Source organism: Acartia tonsa, chromosome 6, assembly GCF_053477335.1.
Source record: "Acartia tonsa isolate MP-2025a chromosome 6, ASM5347733v1, whole genome shotgun sequence".
Taxonomy (NCBI): domain Eukaryota; kingdom Metazoa; phylum Arthropoda; class Copepoda; order Calanoida; family Acartiidae; genus Acartia; species Acartia tonsa.
This window is the reverse complement of record NC_137265.1, coordinates 52,283,791-52,306,467: the sequence shown is the minus strand read 5'-3', so window position 1 is coordinate 52,306,467 and position 22,677 is coordinate 52,283,791. Positions and strand designations below refer to the sequence as shown.

The following is a 22,677-nucleotide window of genomic DNA, read 5'->3' as shown; positions in this document are numbered from 1 at the left end:
TCAGCTCCATGTTGTAGCAGTAATTCAACTATTTCTTTGTGCCCATACCATGCAGCAACAATAAGACTGTTATCTCCTTAATAGAATGATTACAATTACTTAGAGGTAATATTACCCAAAAACAAGTATGACAAAGTTCATAAAAGCAAAGGTCTTTTAGAGTGTCAGAACATAATATGCAGAATATTAACTGTTATAGGAATCATCTTGCAAAGTTTGAAATCAATATGACAATTCTAACATACCTAAATTAACAAAAAAGCTAACCGTTTATTTTTTTATATTTTTTTATATTTACAATTATTTTTCTTCTTTTTAAATTTCTTTTCTTCTTTTAAACTTTTTATTATCAAATTTATAAAGATTGTGAAACCAAAAAGGCTGATGGCAAAGAAATCTTTAAAAAAATTTAATAAATGAAAAAATCAATGGTTTTAAATAATATAAATCAATATAAATAAATATAAAAAGTTATAAAATGTTATAAAAAGTTATAAAATGTTATAAAGAGTTAAAAAGTTATAAAGAGTTATAAAAAGTTATAAATTCAGAAAATATCTTTAAAAAATGTAAATAAAATGTTTAACAATGAACCTTCAGGAAAAAAGCCCCTAGAGGCTAAAGGCGAAGCCGCTAGTTGAATATATAGTATGAACACTTTTCAAACAATTCTATATATTAACTTTTGATAAAAAAATAAATAAAAATAGGCCCAATCGATAGACAAAACATTTCTCTATTAGGTCTAGTAATCTAATTGGTTAATCAGGCTTTTAATGATGTAAATAAGAATTTATAAAAGATATTTGAGGCTTTGGAATTAATAGTCAAATTCATGAATTAGATTTTTTTGTATAACTACAACAACTCCCCTTTTCAGGGGATATAAAAATAAAGATCAAAACATCATTAATTTAAAATATCATAAAAGGAAACTTTATACACATTTGGTTTTCTCCCCTTAGTAGGGAAGATAGATAAACGAACATTTACTTGAGCAGAGGAGCAAAGCTACTCTACAAGACTTACGGAAAAGGTGAGGCCCTACTACAGTATAATATAAATAACATCCAATTGCAATTTATATTATTAGCTTATTACTAATTATAAAATATGTATCTTCTATAGTTTGGTGCTTTTGCTCTAATAGGCTTGAACATAAAGAATTATTTTTAATTAGGGTAATACATAAATTGAATATTTACCTTTATCATTCTTAGCAGATACATCTGCACTATGATCAAGCAATAACTTGACAGTACTTTTCTTCCCTGCTTTAGCTGCAGCATGTAGAGGAGTTTCTATAGAAAAATGTTATTGATAAAGGGGAAGGTAGCTTTCAATGAATTCTATGTGTGTTTTAAGACTTTCAAATAGGAGTAGAGCTCTAAAATATGGTATGGCAGTTGTTCAATATGGATCAATATAGAATTGTGAACAAACGGCAACAAAACTGCCGTTGCCGCCAAAAACCAGAATATCCCACCAATTTTTTTTTCTTTTTCTTGCTAAATCACACAAATTTGAATCATTTAAGACAAACCTATTATTTTCTAATAAATTTGACCTTTTATTGCTTTGGTTACTTCTGATTTTCTGATAATAAAAACAAGTTTCAACTCTACAAATAAAATCAAAGACAATATTAAGAAATTAGAAAATAAAAGTTTTTAGAAAATTATTCAAAGTTTCTTCACATATCCAACCTATACCCTATAAAAGTAAGTTCTACTCCTATTTTAAAATCTTTAAACACACACCTTTACAGAATTCTGCAAAAGCTTCTGTCCCCTTTGTTTATATTTTAGTTTGACAGTGTTGTTATAAAGTTATATAGTTGTTAAACAAAAATGAAGGAGCTACTGCAGTTCATGGTAAAATATTGCTGGTAAGGAATGCTTCCTGGTTACTGGCACTATTACAAGATTTCTGGATCCAGCAGCACGCATATTCCAATAAATCCTAGGTTCCTGTTAGCTGGCAACCAGCAAATTTTCCAAGTTACCAGCAATAAAGAAAGATTGCTGGCCAACGGGACTTTTTACCCCATTCCCCTCTTTACAATATCCTAAGGGGAAACAGCAATGTTTAAAAGGGATAGTGGCTTCTAATACTGTGCAACTAGCTTCAATCACTTAGGTGAAGGAGGAGGAGGAGGTTGGGGAGGGAGATCTTTACCTTTAAATTTAACTGTTTTTATCTTAACCCTTAACGGTCGGGGGGGGGGGGGGGCGTTGAACGCCCCCCCCATCCGGTTTTTTCTATCTCATTTTCTGTGTGTGAAAGATAAAGAGCCCAAACTGCGTGACTTTTTAAGTTTGGGTATGACACATAACCGAGAGTTGGAATTTTTTCAATATCTCCATCCTGGCGGGCACAGGATGCCAGCAAACCTGGCAGGGTCATCCAGGTAAAGAGCAAAAACATTTTTTTGACTTAAAAAAAGCATTTTATCTTACCAAAATACTAAAATATCCTCTAGTAGTACATCCTCATATTAAATACAGGTGTTCAAGTCAATTTCAGGTTCCAGGTATGATCCTGCAGGTCCTGATCCTGCAGGTCTCCAGAAATCTTTAAATGGCTCCTGTGGCCGCAATTTTTGACTTAGAGACTTCAAATTTTAAACTAATGCTTTTCTAATGTCTACATAACATATTAAAATTTCATAAAGATCCGCCGCCGTTTTCCCGCCGACCGCCGACTGCGGCGGCTGGCAGCTGCCAAGTACAGCTGCGGCCGCTGAAATTTATATTTTGATATTTGAAATATAAAATTTACATAAGATTAACATTTTCTGCAAAAAGATTTTTATTCTAGCTTCAAAAATAAAAAAATTACAGCCGTTTGAAATTTTTAAGTAAAAAAGGACCTAAAAACAAAGGTTGTTAAATAAAAGGGTGAAGACTTAAAATTGATCTTGACTTACTTAAGGTCGGAAATTCATCATAACACAGGGGACTTACACAAAAAATTTTAGCCCTCTAGCTCTAATAGGAACTGAGATAACATGGGGGGGCGTTGAAAATTTGAATAGCATCCCAATGAAATCACAACCAATCCCGTCTCTTTATTTTTATAATAAATTTTAAAAAGTGGGGGAGAGATAAGATAAAGTAACCTCATGACAAAAAAGCTAACTGGCTAACCATTTTTATATTTATAACGCACAATTATATTCTGAATCTCTGATACCTTGGGTGGGAGTTTTAAATTCAAATTATTTTTCCCCTTTTTTATGCTTTGTAAACTCAAGACAAAATAGAGCAAGACTGACATTATAGCAATATTTGTTTGTTTCTCAATTAAGATCTCACTAACCACTAATTCGATTAAGATCTTCATTTTAGAGAAGATTCACAAGGTCCTATGGTGGTTTATTGTTTATGCTATTTTCTGTTCCCTTCCTACCAATTTAAAAACGGAGCTTCATGATGCTAGGGGCGCAACCGCTATAGTCTACAATATAAAGTAGCAAAGGATTTCAATTTAAATAAAAATATTTAGGAAAAGTAAATTACAATTGCATAATAAGTTTCATACTTATTTATAAGTAACAGAGTGTCCGCTTGTGTGTGTGACTGTCTGTGAGCACAGAGGGATCTTTCTAACTAATAAACCGAAAAAGTATACTAATTTTTTCTAGTGGCAATTTATCTTGGGAGGATTGTGGATTATATCCTCAAATCAACCAAAATAGTAAAAAATATTCCCAGGACCTATTACCCTTAAAGTTTTTCCTGACAACTTTTATATCGTTACTTTTTATGTCTACGTAAACTTTGCATGTATTATTAACTGTTGATAAAAATCAGAATTAAGGAATATTTGTCTCACACCGCCCCCCACCCCCCTTTCTATTTCATTATTTACATTTGATCAGTAAATTGTGGGGTAAGTGTAATAAAAAGGAAATGGGAATTAAAAAGGGAAATATTGCTTTTTGACAGGAATATTTCAAACATGGCAGTGGCCAGGAATATGCATAAATTGCCAGCAACCAGGAAAATTAAACATTGGTGGCTCCAGAAATATTTCTTGTTATGCCAGATCCAGGAATCTTCTAATATTGCCAGGAAACAGGAAGCATTTGTTACCAGCAATATTTTACCATGAACTGCAGTAGATCCAAAATGAATAACAATAAAGTGCAGTATTTCTTCATTAATTCAAGTTAATGAATTCCTCAAAATCATTATTTAGCAGGTGGAACTTATTAAAGCCCTCAACACTTCTAACTCATAAACTATATGAGAGATATTAAGACACTAAATTGGTGTAAAATGATCAGGGAATAATAGATCTTTTGTTAACATAATTTTAACTGGGGAGAAAATATCAATTGCCAGAATTCTAGTTACAAGTGTCATGTTGACATTATTAGGTGCCTTTTCTTTCCAATGAAAGATCTAATAAAAATCTGACCTAAAATAATTAGGAATTATGAAACTTCTAAATATCTGGTTAACAATGAATGCAAACAATGCTTTCAAGCTATTTTCATAGATTTCCAGTTTAAGTTTTAAGTACTGTAAGCAAGAAATGGAAACAATATGTGTAGATTTTCTAACACTTCTGCACAGGAGGGCCCCTTGCAAACGGCTGTGATTTTCTTAATTTTGCAGAAAATATTTATCTTTATGTAAATTTTATATTAGAAATATCAAAATTTAAATTTCAGAGGCCGCAGCTCTACTTGGCAGCTATCAGCCGCCACAGTCGGCAGTCTGTAGGAAATCGGGGGCGGATCTTTATGAAATTTTAATATGTTATGTAGACATGTTGGAAAAGCTTAAAGGAAGCCTGCAAGAAATACCACGCTTTAACTGCTGAAAGACTGCCACAAGTAGACCCAATTCCCCAAATTTGAAGCCTTCAGCTTCTATAACAAAAAAGTTCTAGGCATTTTAAAATGACATTTTGTGTACAATGAAAATTTTGAAAGAATTACAGTGCTAATGTTAGAAATTTTGAAATTAAACTACGTGGCCTAGAAACAAAATTATAAGCTTATTTTTGTCATAAATTTAGGCAACCAGTAACTAATTATATTTTTACAATAAAAATACCCATTTTTATAGTCAAAATCATTAAAAAAAATTAAGTTTAACTTGCATTGTACCGAATGTACTGTAGCCAATCAGAAGGCTGAATCAGCTCAGCAACCAATCACAGCTGAGTTTCCCCCTTTGTTTCCGCTATGATTTTCGTTTAAAAATGTAATTTAAATAGAATTTTTTTCATGGATTTTGACTATGAGATGTGGTGTTTTTATTGTAAAAATGTAATCAGTTACCGGCAATGTAAGTTTCTGACAAAGATAAAGTCATAATTTTGTGTCTAGGCGACGTAATTTAATATTGTTTTTTCTTTTATAAGCATTGGAAATCTTTGAAAATTTTCATTGTACATAAAATGCTATTTTGAAATGCCCAGAACTTTTTTGTTATTGAAGCTGAAGGCTTTAAATTTGGGGTATTGGGTCTACTTGTGGCAGTCTTTCAGCAGTTAAAGCGTGGTATTTCTTGCAGGCGTCCTTTAAGTTTAAAATTTTATGTCTCTATGTCAAAAATAGCGGCCAGAGGAGCCTTTTAAAGATTTCTGGAGACCTGGAGGATCAGAACCTGCAGGATCACACCTGTAACCTGAAATTGACTTGAACACATGTATTTAATGTGAGGATGTACTACTTAGAGGATATTTTAGTATTTTGATAAGATAAAATGCTTTGTTTAAGTCAAAAAAATAGTTTTGCTCTTTACCTGGATGACCCTGCCAGGTTTGCTGAGATCCTGTGCCTGCCAGGATGGAGATATTTAAAACAATCCAACTCTCAGTTATGTGTTATACCCATACTGAAAAATTCAAGAAGTTTAACACACAGAAAATAAGATAGAAAAAACCCCAACCATTAAGGGATAAGCACCTTTAAAGGAACCCTTCTTTAACACAAGGCTTTAACTGTTGACATACTGTCACAAGTAGACCCAATACCCCAAATTTTAAGCCTTTAGCTTCAATAACAAAAAAGTCCTAGGCATTTCAAAATTACATTTTATGTACTATGAAAATTTTGAAAGATTTCTATTGCTCATAATAGAAATTACAATATTAAACTATGTCGCCTAGACACAAAATTATAACCTTATCTTCCTCAGAAACTGAAGTTGCAGGTAACTGATTACTTTTTTATGAGATAAACATCACCTTTCTACCTAAATTTATGACCAAAGAAGATAAAGTATAGAATAGAAAACCCTAAATATTTCTTGGAAAGAAGTTGTATCAACTATTTTGCTTTTTATTTAAGATAGCTAGCCGGTCCTTTCAGTAAGTAGTAGATGTAAAATTTTTCATAGAATTCAGATATGCAATCGGTTTTTTTGTAGACCTCTTATTTTTTAAGTAATTTAAGTTTTTAAAAAAAATAATTAAGTCGGTTTTAAGGTACTAAAATGTAACAAAATAAAAGAAGAAAATAGCCAGTATAAACAAAAATAGTAAGATCTTTAATTTGACACCTTACTTTTAAAATTCTGTTGAGTAATTGTTGAAAAAATCTATTTTTTTAACCTCGGTTTAATCAAAACATTAAACCTAAATATTTTCTCATACAGACATAAAAAATATGGGTTCATATATACCATTAGAATGAGAAAAATAATATGAATCCATTGTAAGCAAAATTGAAAAAGTTAAAAAAAATTGTAATAAAAAATAGAAAAAATAAAAAAGTTATTTTAAGAATTGTAACTACTAAACTAGCCAATCACAAATCGCAAAAATTGACGAATCGGGAAGCTTAATCTATAAAATTAACCTATAGAATTGCCAGAAAAAAAGGAGAACATTCATACAATATATACAATAGATACTACAATAAATATAGTGATATTAAAGAACATGTAAAGAATGAAAAATTATGAACAAATATGCATCAGTCTGTTTATAAACTTCAAAACAATGCAGTTAAAAATACATTATTGTTTCTTGTGTTTAAAAAATATCTGCTACATTGCATTGTCTTTTGTTTAGGTTTTGTTCAGGTTTGGTTCAAGCTAACCCTTTAAAGCCGAAAATTATGATTCTTAAAATAAACTTATTTTTTTTATTATAGTTTTATAAAACTTTTTCAATTTTGCTTAGAATAGATTCGTAATATTTTTCTGATTCTAAAGGTATATATGAACCCATGTTTTTTATGTCTGTTTGAGAAAATATTTAGGTCTAAAGTTTTTATTAAACCGAGGTTAAAAAAATAGATTTTTTCAATAATTACTCAACAGAATTTTAAAAGTAAGGTGTCAAATTAAAGATCTTACTATTTTTGTTCATACTGGCCATTTTCTTCTTTTATTTTGTTGCGTTTTAGTACCTTAAAACCGACTTAATTATTTTTTTAAAAAACTTAAATTACTTAAAAAATAAGAGGTCTACAAAAAAACCGATTGCATATCTGAATTCTATGAAAAATTTTACATCTACTACTTACTGAAAGGACCGGCTAGCTATCTTAAATAAAAAGCAAAAAAGTTGATACAACTTCTTTGAAGGAAAGATTGACATGCGCAGAAAGGAAAATTATATCAAAGTACAGATCACAGTGACAGGTTGGACAAAACTAGAATAATTTTATTTCTATCAAAATCTAATAAACAAATATTGTTAGAGATAAATTCAATGTTCATGCCTTTACATTCATAATTTGTTATGTGTTCAATTTAAACTTTATCATTAGAATATTTTGTTCAGTTCAATGAGAAGGTATTCACCCTGAAGAATATATATGGTTTCTGACCATATATGATACAAATGATACACATATATCTCTTATTGAAGTGAAACAAGCATTATATGCTTGATCATATTAGACAAAGATAAAAAGTTAAACTTTAATGAAAAGTCTATCATTTTGGTTTTGATAAGTATAATTGACCATTGCTTTAGCTTTAAAGGGTTAGTGTTCAGGGCTCCCCTCTCCACCTCAAGTTCTTGTATGGATGTAGCTACTAGTATATCTAGAAATCAGCTGTTTGAAAACAACATATCATATAAATACTGAGACCAATATTTTTGGTACATTTTTTAAAGTAATTTTCTTACTTAATTCAAAGTTTTAAGGCTTTGCACTGCACATACAATTCAATTTTAATCCATCGTGAATAGGGTAAAGAAAGCTAGATGCACGGCTACATGGCTTTTAATAAATTATTGCAAAAGGAATTCATTTTGAATATATTTTCTGAATAATTACTTGAATCATGTTATTTATTAAAAGCCATATAGCCGTTTGGGCCCTTCAAAAGTTACAATTTTAATTCAGGCTAGCCAGGCAGAATCTTCTACCTAGATTCTATTCTATACTTATATCTTCTTTGTTTATGACAAAAATAAGCTTATAATTATGTTTCTAGGCTATGTAGTTTAATTTTAAAATTTTTGACATGAGCTACACAAATCTTTTAAAATTTTCATTGTACATACAATGTCATTTTAAAAAGCCTAGAACTTTTTGTTATTAAAGGCTTCAAATTTGGGATATTGGATCTACTTGTGGCAGTTTTTCAGCAGTTATATCGTTATATTTCTTGCAGGGTTCTTTAAACAAATTTGACTTACCAGAGTTATAAGTTAAATTAACAGAATATCCATCCTCAAGTAATTTCTGAACTTCATGATCATCCCCCTTTAGTGATGCAATGTATAGTGCTAAAAAGAAAACGTTTATTAACTCAGAAGTAAATTCAAGCTGTTCAATAAGAGATATAAGTTTTCCGGAATTGTAATGTAGGGAGTAGATTTGAAATCTGCATCAAATTTTAAGGATTTTTTATAAAATTCGTTTTTTGTATAATTCTTTATCTAAAAGCGGAAATACAAATTAAGTTAATTAATTTTGGCATCCGTGATTGGTGGATTTAAAAAATCTGCGCTCTGATTGGATGTCGTACATCTTTCAACCAATTAGAGCGCAGGTAGTTTAAAATCCACCTATCCTATTGTTCAAAATTAATTAACTTAATATGTATTTCCGCTTTTAGATAAAGAATTTTACAAAAAACGAATTTTATAAAAAATCCTTAAAATTTGATGCAGATTTCAAATCTACTCCCTACATTAAAATTCCGGAAAACTTATATCCCTTACTGTTCAATCATGCTAAGAAATTAGTATTCATTAATTTAAACATTTTCAATTGATTTGATCAAGATGTTTTAAGTATGACATTCAGCAACATAGGAAATATGTTTCAGACTACATTGCCTGAGGCATTCAGAAAAAAGGTAAACACATTTTTTATAATTAAAATCTGGATAGAATCATTTTCTAAGCACCTTTGGCTAATTGAAATCTAGATAGTTCAGTTGGGTTTCATATCCCTCCCCCCTTGATATACTTTCCTTTTTAGGATTCAAGTATAGAGATGCCTTGTTTTAGTAAAGATTATAGAGTTGCTATTCTTCCTAAATTGTTGTAGGAATCATTATGCAAAGTTTTAAATCAACAGGACATTTCTAACATGCCTAAATTAAGAGTTCCACTATTAATTATGTACTTACCATAATCATCTACAGCTTGTATGTCAGCCCCATGTTCAATAAGTGTTTGAACAACATCTTCGTGTCCATTAAAAGCAGCCAGTGTGATACTGGAAGTTCCTTGAAATTAAAAGTTTACTTATTACGTTTTTATTGTTTACTTGTTACAAAATTAGATATTTGAAATAAAAAAAAAATTAAAGTGCCACTAGAGGCCTCTTGGAACAGTGCCGCTAAAAATTATATATGCATAAAGAATAATAATCCAAAATTATCGATTATTTAAATACTGAACAAACAAAAAAGTTTTAATAGTGAAATAAAGGCTTTATAAATTTATTGAACTAATTTTTGAAGCTATAGCTATTATAGGAGTCTTGTTATTTTAACTATTGATTTGCAGTGAGAACCCAAACATCTATAGCTAAAGAAAATATACATTTACATATACTTGCATAGCTTAAGAAAGTAGACATAATTTAATCAATATGTTATTTACCATAACTGGTTTTAGCACGGATATCTGCCCCATGTTGCAACAGTGTTTGAACTACATCTTTGTGTCCATTTTGTGCTGCTGCCATAAGACTTGTGAATCCTGAACAAATTTAAATTGGTTATTTCATTTTTGCTTTGAAGAGAAGGTAAAGAAATGCTATGTTTCTTAAAGGGACAGTGAAGTAACTTATACATAAAAACTGGATAGTAACACACATTCTAAGCACATTTAGTTAAACTGATTAATCAAAAACGTCCTAATAGCAATACTAGAAAGGATTTATGAATTGATTTAGCATCCTTTTAAACCTTCAGCTACAATAGAAGTTTTGATATTTTGAAATTGTAGTCCTCCCAACTTAGTCTAAAAGTATGATTAGATTTTGCAAAGCAAAAGAAAAACAAAACAACGAAATCTGACAAATTAGAAGAGTCAATGTACACTATAGTCTAATTACATGTACTTACCATTATCATCAGTAGCATTAACATCTGACCCATGATTTATCAATGTTTCAACTATGTCATTGTGTCCATAAAGTGCTCCAAGTATAAGACAGGTCTGTCCTAAATATGAATCTTAATAAAAATATACAATTTACATGGAATTGAACCAGGGACAAAATTATAAGTACCAAAGTAATAGATGTTAGAATCTTTTTTAAAAAATTTCTTTCTAATAAAGTAAACAGGCATATTCAGCGTATTATAAATTATTCACCTTTATTATCTTTAGTATGTATATCTGTCCCATGTTTTATAAAAGTTTGAACCACACCCATTCGACAATTTGGTTAACCATATATTTTAAAGAGAAGTTAAATAGATAAGTAGTTTTAATTTTTTTTAATCCTTCCAGGGTTGATGGATCTGAATAGATTTTTCAAGAATAGTCTAATAATATGGTGTTCAAGTCAATTTCAGGTTCCTAGTATGATCTTTGCTGCAATCTTTAAATGACTCCTGTGACTGCAACTTTTACTCTGAGACATCAAACTTTCACCTAACCTTATCTAACATGATTAATAAGAGCTGAGATAACAGGTAGAGGGGCGTTTAAGCAACCCCCCCCCCCCTTCCCCACTAACCTCCTTATATGATTTTTTGAGTTAATGGGGATATAAAAAATTTTTTTATTAATCTTTAGTCCAAAAATTCTTATACAAAAATAAAACCAATGTTTAAGTCTTAAGATATAACTGTAGTCTAGATAATTCATGTGGGTGTTTTTTGATCCCCTAACATCCTAAGGTGCAACTAAGACAAAATCTGTAAGGGCTAAAGAAAGTAGATATAATTTTAAAAATATGTAAACCAGGGTTTTTGTAAATGGCCAGGGAACGTTAAATACAAGTGACTAATAAATGTGGAATACTACCTAGGACTTAATACACATAGAAATTCTTTTTTCTCAATACAATTCTTTTTTCGAGCACCAAATTTTAATTTCTTAATTTTCAATCTTAATTTTATCTTTTTTGCAACCTAACTTAATATTAAATTTATTTTAGACTACTTTGTCCGGGTCAGTACAGCCAGGAGCTCCTGGAGAGCGTACATTGTGTCCTTCGAGTCCGACCTAAGTACCTACATCCCCGTCGTCGGGTCGTCGTTCAAAATAGATTTCTTACTAGATGTTAACCCCTGCAATTAAATTCATCCAACAAAATTCTTTACAAAATCTCTTTTCTTACATTACAGTTTTAGACAGTTTTTTGGAAATTTTTTCCTTTCAATATTTTAATTTTCAACAATTTTCACAAAAAACATTTAACTTTAATTTTAACAATCTTTTACTTTCAACTTAATAAATTACTTTTGCGGGGGAGCGCATCTAGAAACCTGCTGAGATTCTCATATTTTTATTCCAATTTTATTCCAATTTTAATCAAAATTCTTTTTTCGCAAATTCCTTTTCTTTCTCTTTACCTTTTTTCTTTTGCTTTCTCTTTTTTTACTATATTAAGTCACACGAAATGTCTATATGTCATGATTAGGTTCATATTCCCATATCGGGCGCAGAATTTATCTATCTGTCTAACTGCTAGCCGGTCAATTCGTTGACCGGTCACGTACTAACATTGCTGTAAAGGTTGACATATGGAGGGTATGGAGAGGGAGGTGCAGGCAAAGCTGAAGTGAAGGCGAGCTCGCAGATGGTAAAGCAGTGGAACCACGAGCGGATAACTTTCTGATTCGCATTTATTTGGCGGTTACCAGCCGGCGAAAGTGGTACCGACACCAACCACAGTCCAGCCCGAAGTAGGCTCAGCCACACCTGGGCCGCCAAGAGAAATCACCTAGTTTATCAAAATCCGCAATTATGTTTACCAGTAATAATAAAACATATAATTATTATCGATATAATATGAAATATTAACATGTAATTTCAATATAATAATTAATTGTCTATGTGATTTACTCATAACAGGATTGAAGAGTTATTGAATAAAAGTTCTATTATTATTATTATTATTATTAACCAGAACTGACCAACCAAAAACATCCTAATAATATGTGATTTACTCATAACAGGATTGAAGAGTTATTGAATAAAAGTTCTATTATTATTATTATTATTATTAACCAGAACTGACCAACCAAAAACATCCTAATAATAACAATTAAAAGTATGACTTGATTTGGCTGGTTTCTGAACCTCTATTTATCTTAAGAGATTTAATTTTGTATTAGCTTAAGTTAGGTTATAGGCTATAGGGATGAATGCCCGCTGCTAGGCAGGCTAAGGGGGCCGGGTGCTGCGGCTAGGCAGGCTTGGGCCCGAGGGCTGCGGCTAGGCAGGCATGGGTGCCAAGCGCCATAGCCAGAGTTTATAGTTCTGTTGGGGGGGGGGGGGAGGGGAAGGGGGCAGTGTTCTTATTGTTAGTAGGGTTTTCTAACCCCCCCCCCTCATCTTGATACTTGATCTATTTAGATGCTACTTAGGGCTCAATATCAATGTAGAATGATTTAATCAATATTCAGTCATTATTATTTTATTGGTATATCTATCTATAATACAAAATAAAATGATGTCTGTCTGTCCGTCCGTCCGTCCATCTGTCCCTTAAGATCTCGTTAACCACTGAACTGATTTGATTCTACTCTTCAGGGTATATACCTATGGGTCCTGTGGTTGTTTTAAGCTATTTTCTTGGGGGGTGGGACACCCCCAACCCCCTTTAAAAATGAAAATTTCCCCCCACCTTAAAAAAATTTTCATATTTTTTTCTAATTTTAATGTTTTTTTATGTTTTATATATTTTATATTTTTTTAAATTGTTTTATATTTTTTTTATACTTTTTTATATTTTTTTATATTTACAATTATTTTTCTTCTTTTTAAATTTATTTTCTTCTTTTAAACTTTATTTTATCAAATTCAAAAAGATTGTGAAACCAAAAAGCTGATGGCAAAGAAATCTTTAAAAAAATTAAATAAATGAAAAAATCAATGGTTTTAAATAATATAAATCAATATAAATAAATATAAAAAGTTATAAAATGTTATAAAGAGTTATAAAATGTTATAAAGAGTTATAAAAAGTTATAAAGAGTTATAAAAAGTTATAAATTCAGAAAATATCTTTAAAAAATTTTAAATAAAATGTTTAAAAATCTCCTATGAACCTTCAGGAAAAAAGCCCCTAGAGGCTAGGGGCGAAGCCGCTAGTTGAATATATAGTATGAACACTTTTCAAACAATTCTATATATTAACTTTTGATAAAAATTAAATGGAAATAGGCCCAATCGATAGACAAAACATTTCTCTATTAGGTCTAGTAATCTAATTGGTTAATCAGGCTTTTAATGATGTAAATAAGAATTTATAAAAGATATTTGAGGCTTTGGAATTAATAGTCAAATTCATGAATTAGATTTTATTGTATAACTACAACAACTCCCCTTTTCAGGGGATATTAAAATAAAGATCAAAACATCATCAATTTAAAATATCATAATAGGAAACTTTATACACATTTGGTTTTCTCCCCTTAGTATGGCAGATAGATAAACGAACATTTACTTGAGCTGAGGAGCAAAGCTACTCTACAAGACTTACGGAAAAGGTGAGGCCCTACTACAGTATAATATAAATAACGTCCAATTGCAATTCATATTATTAATCTTGAAATAAAAGTTTTGATATTTTTGAATGGTTTCCCCCAACCCTCCTTATCTATTTAGATGTGGCTGAGTCAATATGACCCCCCCCCCCCCCCCCCCAATCTATTAAGGTGGGAATTTGGGCCCGATCTGTAAGGGTTAAAGAAGATAATAAAAGATGATTCATTGAAGAAGTAAACCCTCATAATAATTTTGTTACACCAAATGTGCATTTTTACAGGAAAGTTTAATATCCAGGGCTAGTGTGGTATTCGGCAACCCTGAGCCATGCTGTATGGCAACCCTGACCTCGATTCGGAGGAGGGCCGAGAGCCCTCCCCCGAGTAACGGGGGAATGGGTCCACCTGACCCCTCCCCATGCTTTAAAATTGATTATAGATTTGACAGCCGCATTATGGCTAATCTGCATTGTTTGGTTCCCCACCCCTTTCCAGGGATGGGGGATAATTGTTGCCCACTTTTGATTAATGCATGTATATTTATATTGAACTTTTGATTTAGTATTAATTATTCCAATCTGTGTATTTATTATTTGTTGTATTATAAAGCAGTAACCTTTAGACTCTGAATAAAGTAACATCTGAGTAGATTCTGTTTGTTATTTGGTGATATCTAGAGAAGCCCAGCTTCTCTATAATTATACGTGTCCACGTCTGTTCGCACTGCCATAATCATTGAACTTGGGTAACGGCCACTAAACTGAGGCGGTTACCACAACTTGGTGACAGCTGTGTGAGATTACGGCAAACACAAGTGTAGAGCAGATGCGCAGCTGAGACTAAGGTACTCCCAGCAGTAAACTGGCAAAACTGACACAAGCAACCTGAATTACCCACCCTGGATAGCAAGGTCTAACTCTGTATCCGGCAGTTGTGGAAGTGAGAACCTTAGTAACCTGCCTGGGGAATAGTATCCAGCCGGCAGAAGACAAGCAGAAGGAGACCAAGTGGGCCTCCAGAGCTGCGGAGAGCAGCGAAATCTAACGGAAGACCGCGGAGAGCGGCAAAATCAGAGCTGCGGAGAGCAGCAAAATCTGACGGAAAACCGCGGAGAGCGGCGAAATCTAACGTAGAACCGCGGAGAGTGGCGAAATCTAACGGAGAATTGTGTGTGAACGGGCTGAAACAGGCCCGCCGACTGGCTGAAACAGGCCAAGTAACTGTAGACGGCTGAAACATGCCCATTACCAACTGTGAGGGATAGCAGAATTCGAACCCATGGCGCTGCAGGACGGGACATTCCCTGCCGCCACCACCTGGATTCGAACTCGTGGCACTGCAGGACGAGACATTCCCTGCCGCCAACTGGCTGAAACAAGCAAAATAGCCGCAAGCTGTGAACGAAAATACAAGTGTAGTGTATCAGTAGGAGAAAAACTACGCTAACCCTAAGTATCCTGGGAGGCTACAGCACAGCCGCCCACCGAGAAAAGCAGATATTGTATCAGATTTTATGTAGTGTCACCCTGGTGTGAGGGATAAACCAAAGATTTATGAGCAGGGACTGGTAAACAATTGCCGGGACTTTTGATAAGCCAAAAATAGAACCCAGGTGCGAGATAACAATGCATTGTTAAACTTGGACCCACAACCCTGCAGCACGGCAAATACACCGCCCCTACCCCAACAGAAGGGGAGGGTCCCCCATAAATCAAAGTGAATATAATCCAAGGTGACATTTTGATAAGCCAAGGATTAAGAAGAAGCCCACCTACTTTTTATAACCCAGTCACCTGAGGCCCGCGGCACCCCCTCCCCCTCTGGGGAAGGGCGTCCTTATCCCGTCCCCTCACGCGTTCCCCCTTCTCCCCGCACTCGGATAAGTCCGTCTACCGTGCAGAGCCAGAGACCGGGAGAACGGAGCGCATCACACGGGTTGCGCAGAGAAGCTCGGAACGCAACGAAATCCGTCTGACAAAAGGGATAAAACGGACCAATGGGAGAGCAGATTGAGGGATAGACGAGAGTTTCACCTGTGTGCGCGCGCCCTGACTGAGCATAGGCGTGTTGTGAGGGGTATTACACACACACACCAAGGAGGGGAACTACTCTATAGCATACAAAGGATAATTCCCAAGGAATTGCAAAGCTCCACCCCCTGTCTACAGTGTGATAAGGAAAACTAAATCAGTTCCTGACAGCAGTTCAGACCCTCAACAACCTCCTAGACCTACCAGCCTACCCTAAAGCTGATTGACTAGCAAGAAATTATCCTAGTGTATACATATTTGTATTTGTGTTCCCAACTATCAACCAAGTGACAAAAGGTAGTGATTGTTGGTATAGTGACCGAAAGCGTAAGCAGCCAATAGTTTCGGCTTAAATTCGTGACACGACGCTGAACCTTTGACCATATGGAGCAACAACAAGCGCCGGGAGGCGATCAGCTCCAAGGATGGCTCCAGGATGACCCCCAGCCGGCTACAGCGGAGTACCGCAAGCTGATGCTAAGTAACCTGCCGGAGTACAGGGGGCCGCCCAAGCAGTCCTGGAACTCCCATATACTGCGTCTCGAAATGGCATGGGCAGCTTACAGAGTACCCGCCCATGACATGCTGAATCGCCGCAACGCCCTCCTACTATCCCTGGCGGGGCAGGCGGCGGAGTTGGCCTCCCTCCCAAGCCTTGACCTACGACCAGGTCAAGGCCGAGTGTGAAATGTTGTTCCGGCCAGCCTATGAGTCACAGACCTTGAAACAGGCCTTCCGTGACTATAGGCAACACTCGACGGAGCCCATCCAGGCCTACATCTCCACCAAGTGCGCCCTCTACAGGGAGGCATACAGTCATGAGGACCTTGAACTCCTCATAGATGAACTGAACCGCGGGATTCACAACGCCAATGTGAAGCGCATCATGATGGGGCACGAGATCGCCTCGGTCCCTGAGTACACGAGATGTGCCATGTTCACCGTGACCATGATAACCAAGCAGCTGAAGGAGGGTGTGTGCCTGGTGGACGCAACCGACGGGCTTACAGGCTCGGCCAGCGTCCAGTTGCCCAACTATGATGACTCAGAGCCCATGGAGATTGGCGCCCTGGCTCCGGGTCTCCACCAGATGGGGAAGGTCGCACCGGACCAAGCTTCCAAGATCCCTGGCCGCTGCTACCGATGCCATGGGAAAGGCCACCGGGTCAGAGATTGTCCTACCCCCCAGGAGCTCAGCCCCGCCGTGACCGGCCTACCCGGTGTGAACGTTGCCACTACGCAGGCCATACGGCAGCTGAGTGCAAGGCCAATTGGGACCAGGTGGCCGGGAGGAGACGTCTAGCCGGCAAGGGCGCTAACTTGGGCAAGTCCAGCTCCCAGGTAGCCAATATGGAGGGAGGTGCACCGCCGGCGGCACCCCAGCAAGCCGCCGCCCCCAGCGTTGTGGGTCACCAGGAAGGGATGCCGCAGTTTGGAACCATACCAGCCAGAATCAACGTGCTGGGAGGAGCAGCTGAACCCAACCGGGTCGGCCTGGGGTTCAGCCTAAACCACATGGGGCCAGAATATGTGCAGCCAACCAACATTGCGGAGCCAGAAGTCCTGCGTCCGCTGTTACTGGGTCTCAACATGATGGTACCTGCCAGGCCGAGCCCCCCCAAGGAGGAGGTGACCCCCGTCACCCCCAACAAGAGACGGGAGGCGCTACAAAGCGCCACCTGGACGATGTACAGGGAGACCCTCGCGGCTGCCGAGTGGGAGAGACGAGAGGCGCTAGCCAGCGCGGCCGAGACGATGTACGGGGTGACAACCGTCGCCGCCACCTGGGAAGGACGAGAGGTGCTACCCAGCACCCCCAAGCCAATGTATGGGGCGACAACCGTCGCCGCCACCTGTGAAGACCGAGGGGTGCTGCCCAGCACCCCCACGCCGGTGCATGGGGCGACAACTGTCGCTGCCACCGAGAGACCTGACCCCCGGGACGAGCCCGCAGCCCACAGCGGAGGAAGGGGTGACAACCGTCACCCCCAGTCAGCTCGAGCCCCCAGCCAGCCGAGAGTGTCCGCCCCCTGGCCGTCCAGCTGTCCCTCAACCTCAACTGAGTCAGGATAATTTAGAATTAACAAATGTATTGTATCAAACATGTTGTGCCCCCCCAGCTTTGCCTGTGCCCCCTGCACCAGAAGCTGGGGAAATTGAGATTTGTGGGTATCAGGACTCGTCTGTGCCACATGCACCTGAGTTCCTAGGGCTGGGGAGGGATGTAAAGCAGGGCGAGCCTGTGCCACACGCACTAGAGCCCCATGCCACTGGGCATGCACTTGAAGAGGGAAGGGCCACTTCGAAGCTAGGGGAGCTGACACCCCACCAGGCGCCGGTTGCCTGTCAGTCCGTCATTGGGGAGGGTATAGGGAAGCCCCGGGCGTCTAAAGATAACACTCAATGGAAATTTATATTTAGCCATGAACAGACAACCAGGCCCCCTTCCCAAGGAACCGCTGTGACCAGAGACGAGAACCCGGCAGCCGAGAACCCGCAGATGCGTGCACGGGGATGGTGGCCGTTCGGCCGGTGCTCCCACTGGTGGATGGTCCTGTGGGGCCTGCTGCTAGCAGCTGTGTGGCCCACCGCCAGCTACATCTTGATAGGGTGGGACTGTGCCAACCCCACTCATGTTACAGCCTTCAATAAGGAGCGGATGTGTAGCCAGGAGCCGCTACACCAGGAGGTGCCCCTAGGCCATGAAGTACACATCCTGCAACAAGTCAAGATCCGGGAGACTACTGGGTATAGCTGCCAGCTCACAGTGTCCCAGTGGACATTCAGGTGTGGCGTCTGGGGCCACCTGAAGGTGACGTCGGTCCCCACCCTCATGCGGCCAACCAAAATTGACCCAGAAACTTGCCGACACCTGGCCCGGAACCGAGTCTACACCCTGCCCGGCAAGACAAAGCCATTGACGTTCCAGCTGAACCACCCCCTGTTCTTCTACCTTGATATGGTGGGGGCGCTGGTAAACAGCCTTGAGGGGGTGGGTTGTGAAGGGGAGGACGTACACTTTGAAGGCCAGCTGTATCGCAATGAGCTGGTGCTCCAGGAGAGAAGACCTAACTGTGCACGCCGAGGAGGGGTGGATAGAGCTAACTCCAGCCCCTAAGAAGAGGCCGCCCCCGCTGGAGACACCCAAACAGCTGCTGACCGAGCCCCTGGATGACTTTAGCTCGGGAGGGTTGTATTCCCAGGCTGAACTGAATGATTGGCAGCAGCTACTGTCATTTCCGGCGTACAAGGCCGCCATGCTGACCGGCCTGTCGTACGGCTCCTGCGTCCAGCAGGGAAGCTGTTCGGCCACAGGAGACCATGGCATTGTGTCCTACAATATTGACAGGCTGGTGGAGGAAGGGGAGGAAACACTGGACCTCTGGGCTGGATTCAGACAGGCCATCCACGAGTGGGGAGATGGCGCAGCCATACTGTGTTTGTTGCTGTTGATCCTCAAGCTACTGGGGGACTTAACCATTATCTCCCTGGCGGCAGCACAAGGAGGTGTATGTGCTGCCCTGAATGCAATGTCACAAGTATTTCTGTACCATCCAACTCTGTACCGCAAGGCCTTGGCCAGGGCCAGGGCCAACCACGCCAAATCTCGAGACTTCTCGGTGGATTGGGATGCCATTCCTATTGGCCGGGAAATGGCCGAGGAAATGGTGTCCATGAAGTCCTCCGATAGCGGGAATGACTGCCCAGGCAAGCCCGGGCCTAACTCTGGAAACGTAAGTGGAAACCCCTGTGGCCCCTTGGGAGGCCAGGCTGCCGCCCAGACGGTAAATCTTGCAGCCAGTGCTCCAGCCGCTGCCACAGCCAACCAGACCGCCCCGTCGCTGACCGGCCCCGCAGCGGCCGCGCCCCATGGTGGCCTGGCAACCGTTGGCACCGATCTACGGGCCCAACAGAAGCCAGCCTCTACCTTCTACCCCACGTTGGGAGCTCATCAACTTTAAGAGCCTGCCGATCACCACTAGGATTCCATTGAATTGTTAACCCCTGTAAATAACAGTCCCTACACCCCTGAGGCCGATAAGGCCAGCCGTCCATGAACACCCCCCCCCTACCGTAGGGTGGGGGAACCGTTCCACAAGGAAAAGACTGAAGGCCTCAACCACTGTTGGAAGTCTGGCGGGGCAGAAAACCCTCCCAGCCTTCCGAGGGGAGAGTTGTGGTATTCGGCGACCCTGAGCCATGCTGTATGGCAACCCTGACCTTGATTCGGAGGAGGGCTGAGAGCCCTCCCCCGAGTAACGGGGGAATGGGTCCACCTGACCCCTCCCCATGCTTTAAAATTGAGTATAGATTTGACAGCCGCATTATGGCTAATCTGCATTGTTTGGTTCCCCACCCCTTTCCAGGGATAGGGGATAGTTGTTGCCCACTTTTGATTAATGCATGTATATTTATATTGAACTTTTGATTTAGTATTAATTATTCCAATCTGTGTATTTATTATTTGTTGTATTATAAAGCAGTAACCTTTAGACTCTGAATAAAGTAACATCTGAGTAGATTCTGTTTGTTATTTGGTGATATCTAGAGAAGCCCAGCTTCTCTATAATTATATGTGTCCACGTCTGTTCGCACTGCCGTAATCATTGAACTTGGGTAACGGCCACTAAACCGAGGCGGTTACCACACTAGGATTCAATGTAAAAATTACAACCTAAAATTCAAGATTGTTATACATTTTGGTTATAAATTATTAAATAATTACCATAAACATTTGTGGCATTGATATATGCCCCCTGATTTATCAGTATTTGCACTATTTCATTGTATCCATTCTGAGCTGCAAACATGATACTAGTCACTCCTAAATATAACCTGAATATAGTAAATAGGCTAGAATAAAAAACTACCCTCATATAGATCTTTGCTTACTAAGAACTTTAACCCATTAGTGCCGAGCGCCACTTTTATGGGCCGATCGAGCTGAAAGTTTCAGGGAAGCTTTATAATGGTCAAAACAGAATTCATATTTTTTTGTTTTGCTCTAGTGGCGTGCACAGGAAAGTTGCAAAAAAACCCGGTTCGGCTCGGCCATAAATACCAACCAGGCATTATTACCCGTTTTGGGCGGTTTCCGCCGGCGTTAAAACCCGGTTTTGCTATAAAAACCCGGTTATTTCGACCAAAAATCGAAAAATGTAATTTTTGAACGCCAAAATTGAGATGAACACTTTTTAGAACTTTGATACGATCCGAAATTGAAAACTACACAACCTCATGTAATCTATAGAGCTACAAGTATAATATGAAGCGATTTATTTCAAATTTAGTGTTTAGCCGGCGATTTCGGTTAAAAAAACCCTGTTTTGTTGTTGTTGTCAAAAAAGATCTATTAGTGAAACCGGGTAATACAAATTTCAGACTCCAAATGGAAATGCCGAACCGGGCTTATATAGGGCGTAAAAAAACAATAAAAAAATCATATAAAAAATAATAATTTAAATAAAACGAATTCACAAATAGATGAACTTGTCAATAAACTTTAGATTTAACGAAAAAAATCAGCGACTTTACTATAAAAACAAAAAAGTTAGATGGGGTATTTTGAATTTTCATGATTTTCAAACTTTGTTGATCTATACTGGCAAACGGAAGTAAGCAAAACTACCTGCTCCAGGGGGAAATGAAAGCCAGGGTAGTAGAGGGGGGATTCATACTGAGAATGATGCAATTATGAAGCCGAAAACCGGTTTTTTTTTACTTTTCTGGAACCGGGTTTTAAAACCCGGTTCGGCACTAATGGGTTAAGGGTAAGCAATAGTTGATGTTTAACAAACAAATAAGTTTAATATTACTATTTATTTATTATACAATGTGAATCTTCCACAGATTAGTGCTTTTGCTTTAATAGGCTTTAAGGTAATACATATTTGTTTTTACCTTAATCATTCTTTGCAGATACATCTGCACTATGACCAAGCAATAACTTGACAGTAGTTACGCAAAATTTGTCAAATGACTCCTGTGACCCCAATTTTTGGCTCATTTAACCTTATCTAACATGTTTAATACTAGCTGAAATACCAGGTAGAGGGGCGTTTATGCCTAAAGTCTAAATAGTCTAAAAGTATGATTAGATTTTGCAAAACAAAAGGAAAAAATTACTATTTCTGACAAATAAGAAGAATCAATTCACACAATAGTCTAATTACTTGTACTTACCATCATTATTGGAAGTGTTAACATATGCACCATGTTTTATTAATGTTTCCACTATGTCATTTTATTACTGCTTTACTACTACTACTACTATTATTTACGTAATCTACTACCTATAAATAAAGTAAGTTCTGATGAAGTATTATAAAGCGTAAAAAGATTTTGTTTTACTTAAAAAGGTTTTTTTTATAATCTAACTAGGAAGAATGTATATTCTAAAAGATTAAACTAATTTCTTAATAGACTTACCATTTTATTCTTTTTAGTTTGGATTATCTATCTAATTTTGTGTTTGTTTTGAAAGTGTAGCTTCTCTATAATTGGTTTGTCAGGGAGTAATAGGTATAACATTAGTTATTTAT

The 22,677-nt window shown here is 37.7% G+C and overlaps 1 protein-coding gene across 1 annotated transcript; it reads right to left on the bottom strand.

The window, feature by feature from the left end:
- Positions 1–745: 745 nt before the first annotated feature.
- On the bottom strand, positions 746–20,946 carry LOC145323156 (uncharacterized). The gene is made up of 7 exons (XM_080165549.1): positions 20,862–20,946; positions 10,506–10,604; positions 10,039–10,137; positions 9,561–9,659; positions 8,620–8,709; positions 1,206–1,301; positions 746–753 (listed from the first exon to the last, which is right to left on the bottom strand). The coding sequence occupies exons 1-7, from the start codon at positions 20,944–20,946 to the stop codon at positions 746–748; spliced, it is 576 nt and encodes a 191-aa protein (XP_080021675.1).
- Between the last annotated feature and the right edge of the window lie 1,731 nt (positions 20,947–22,677).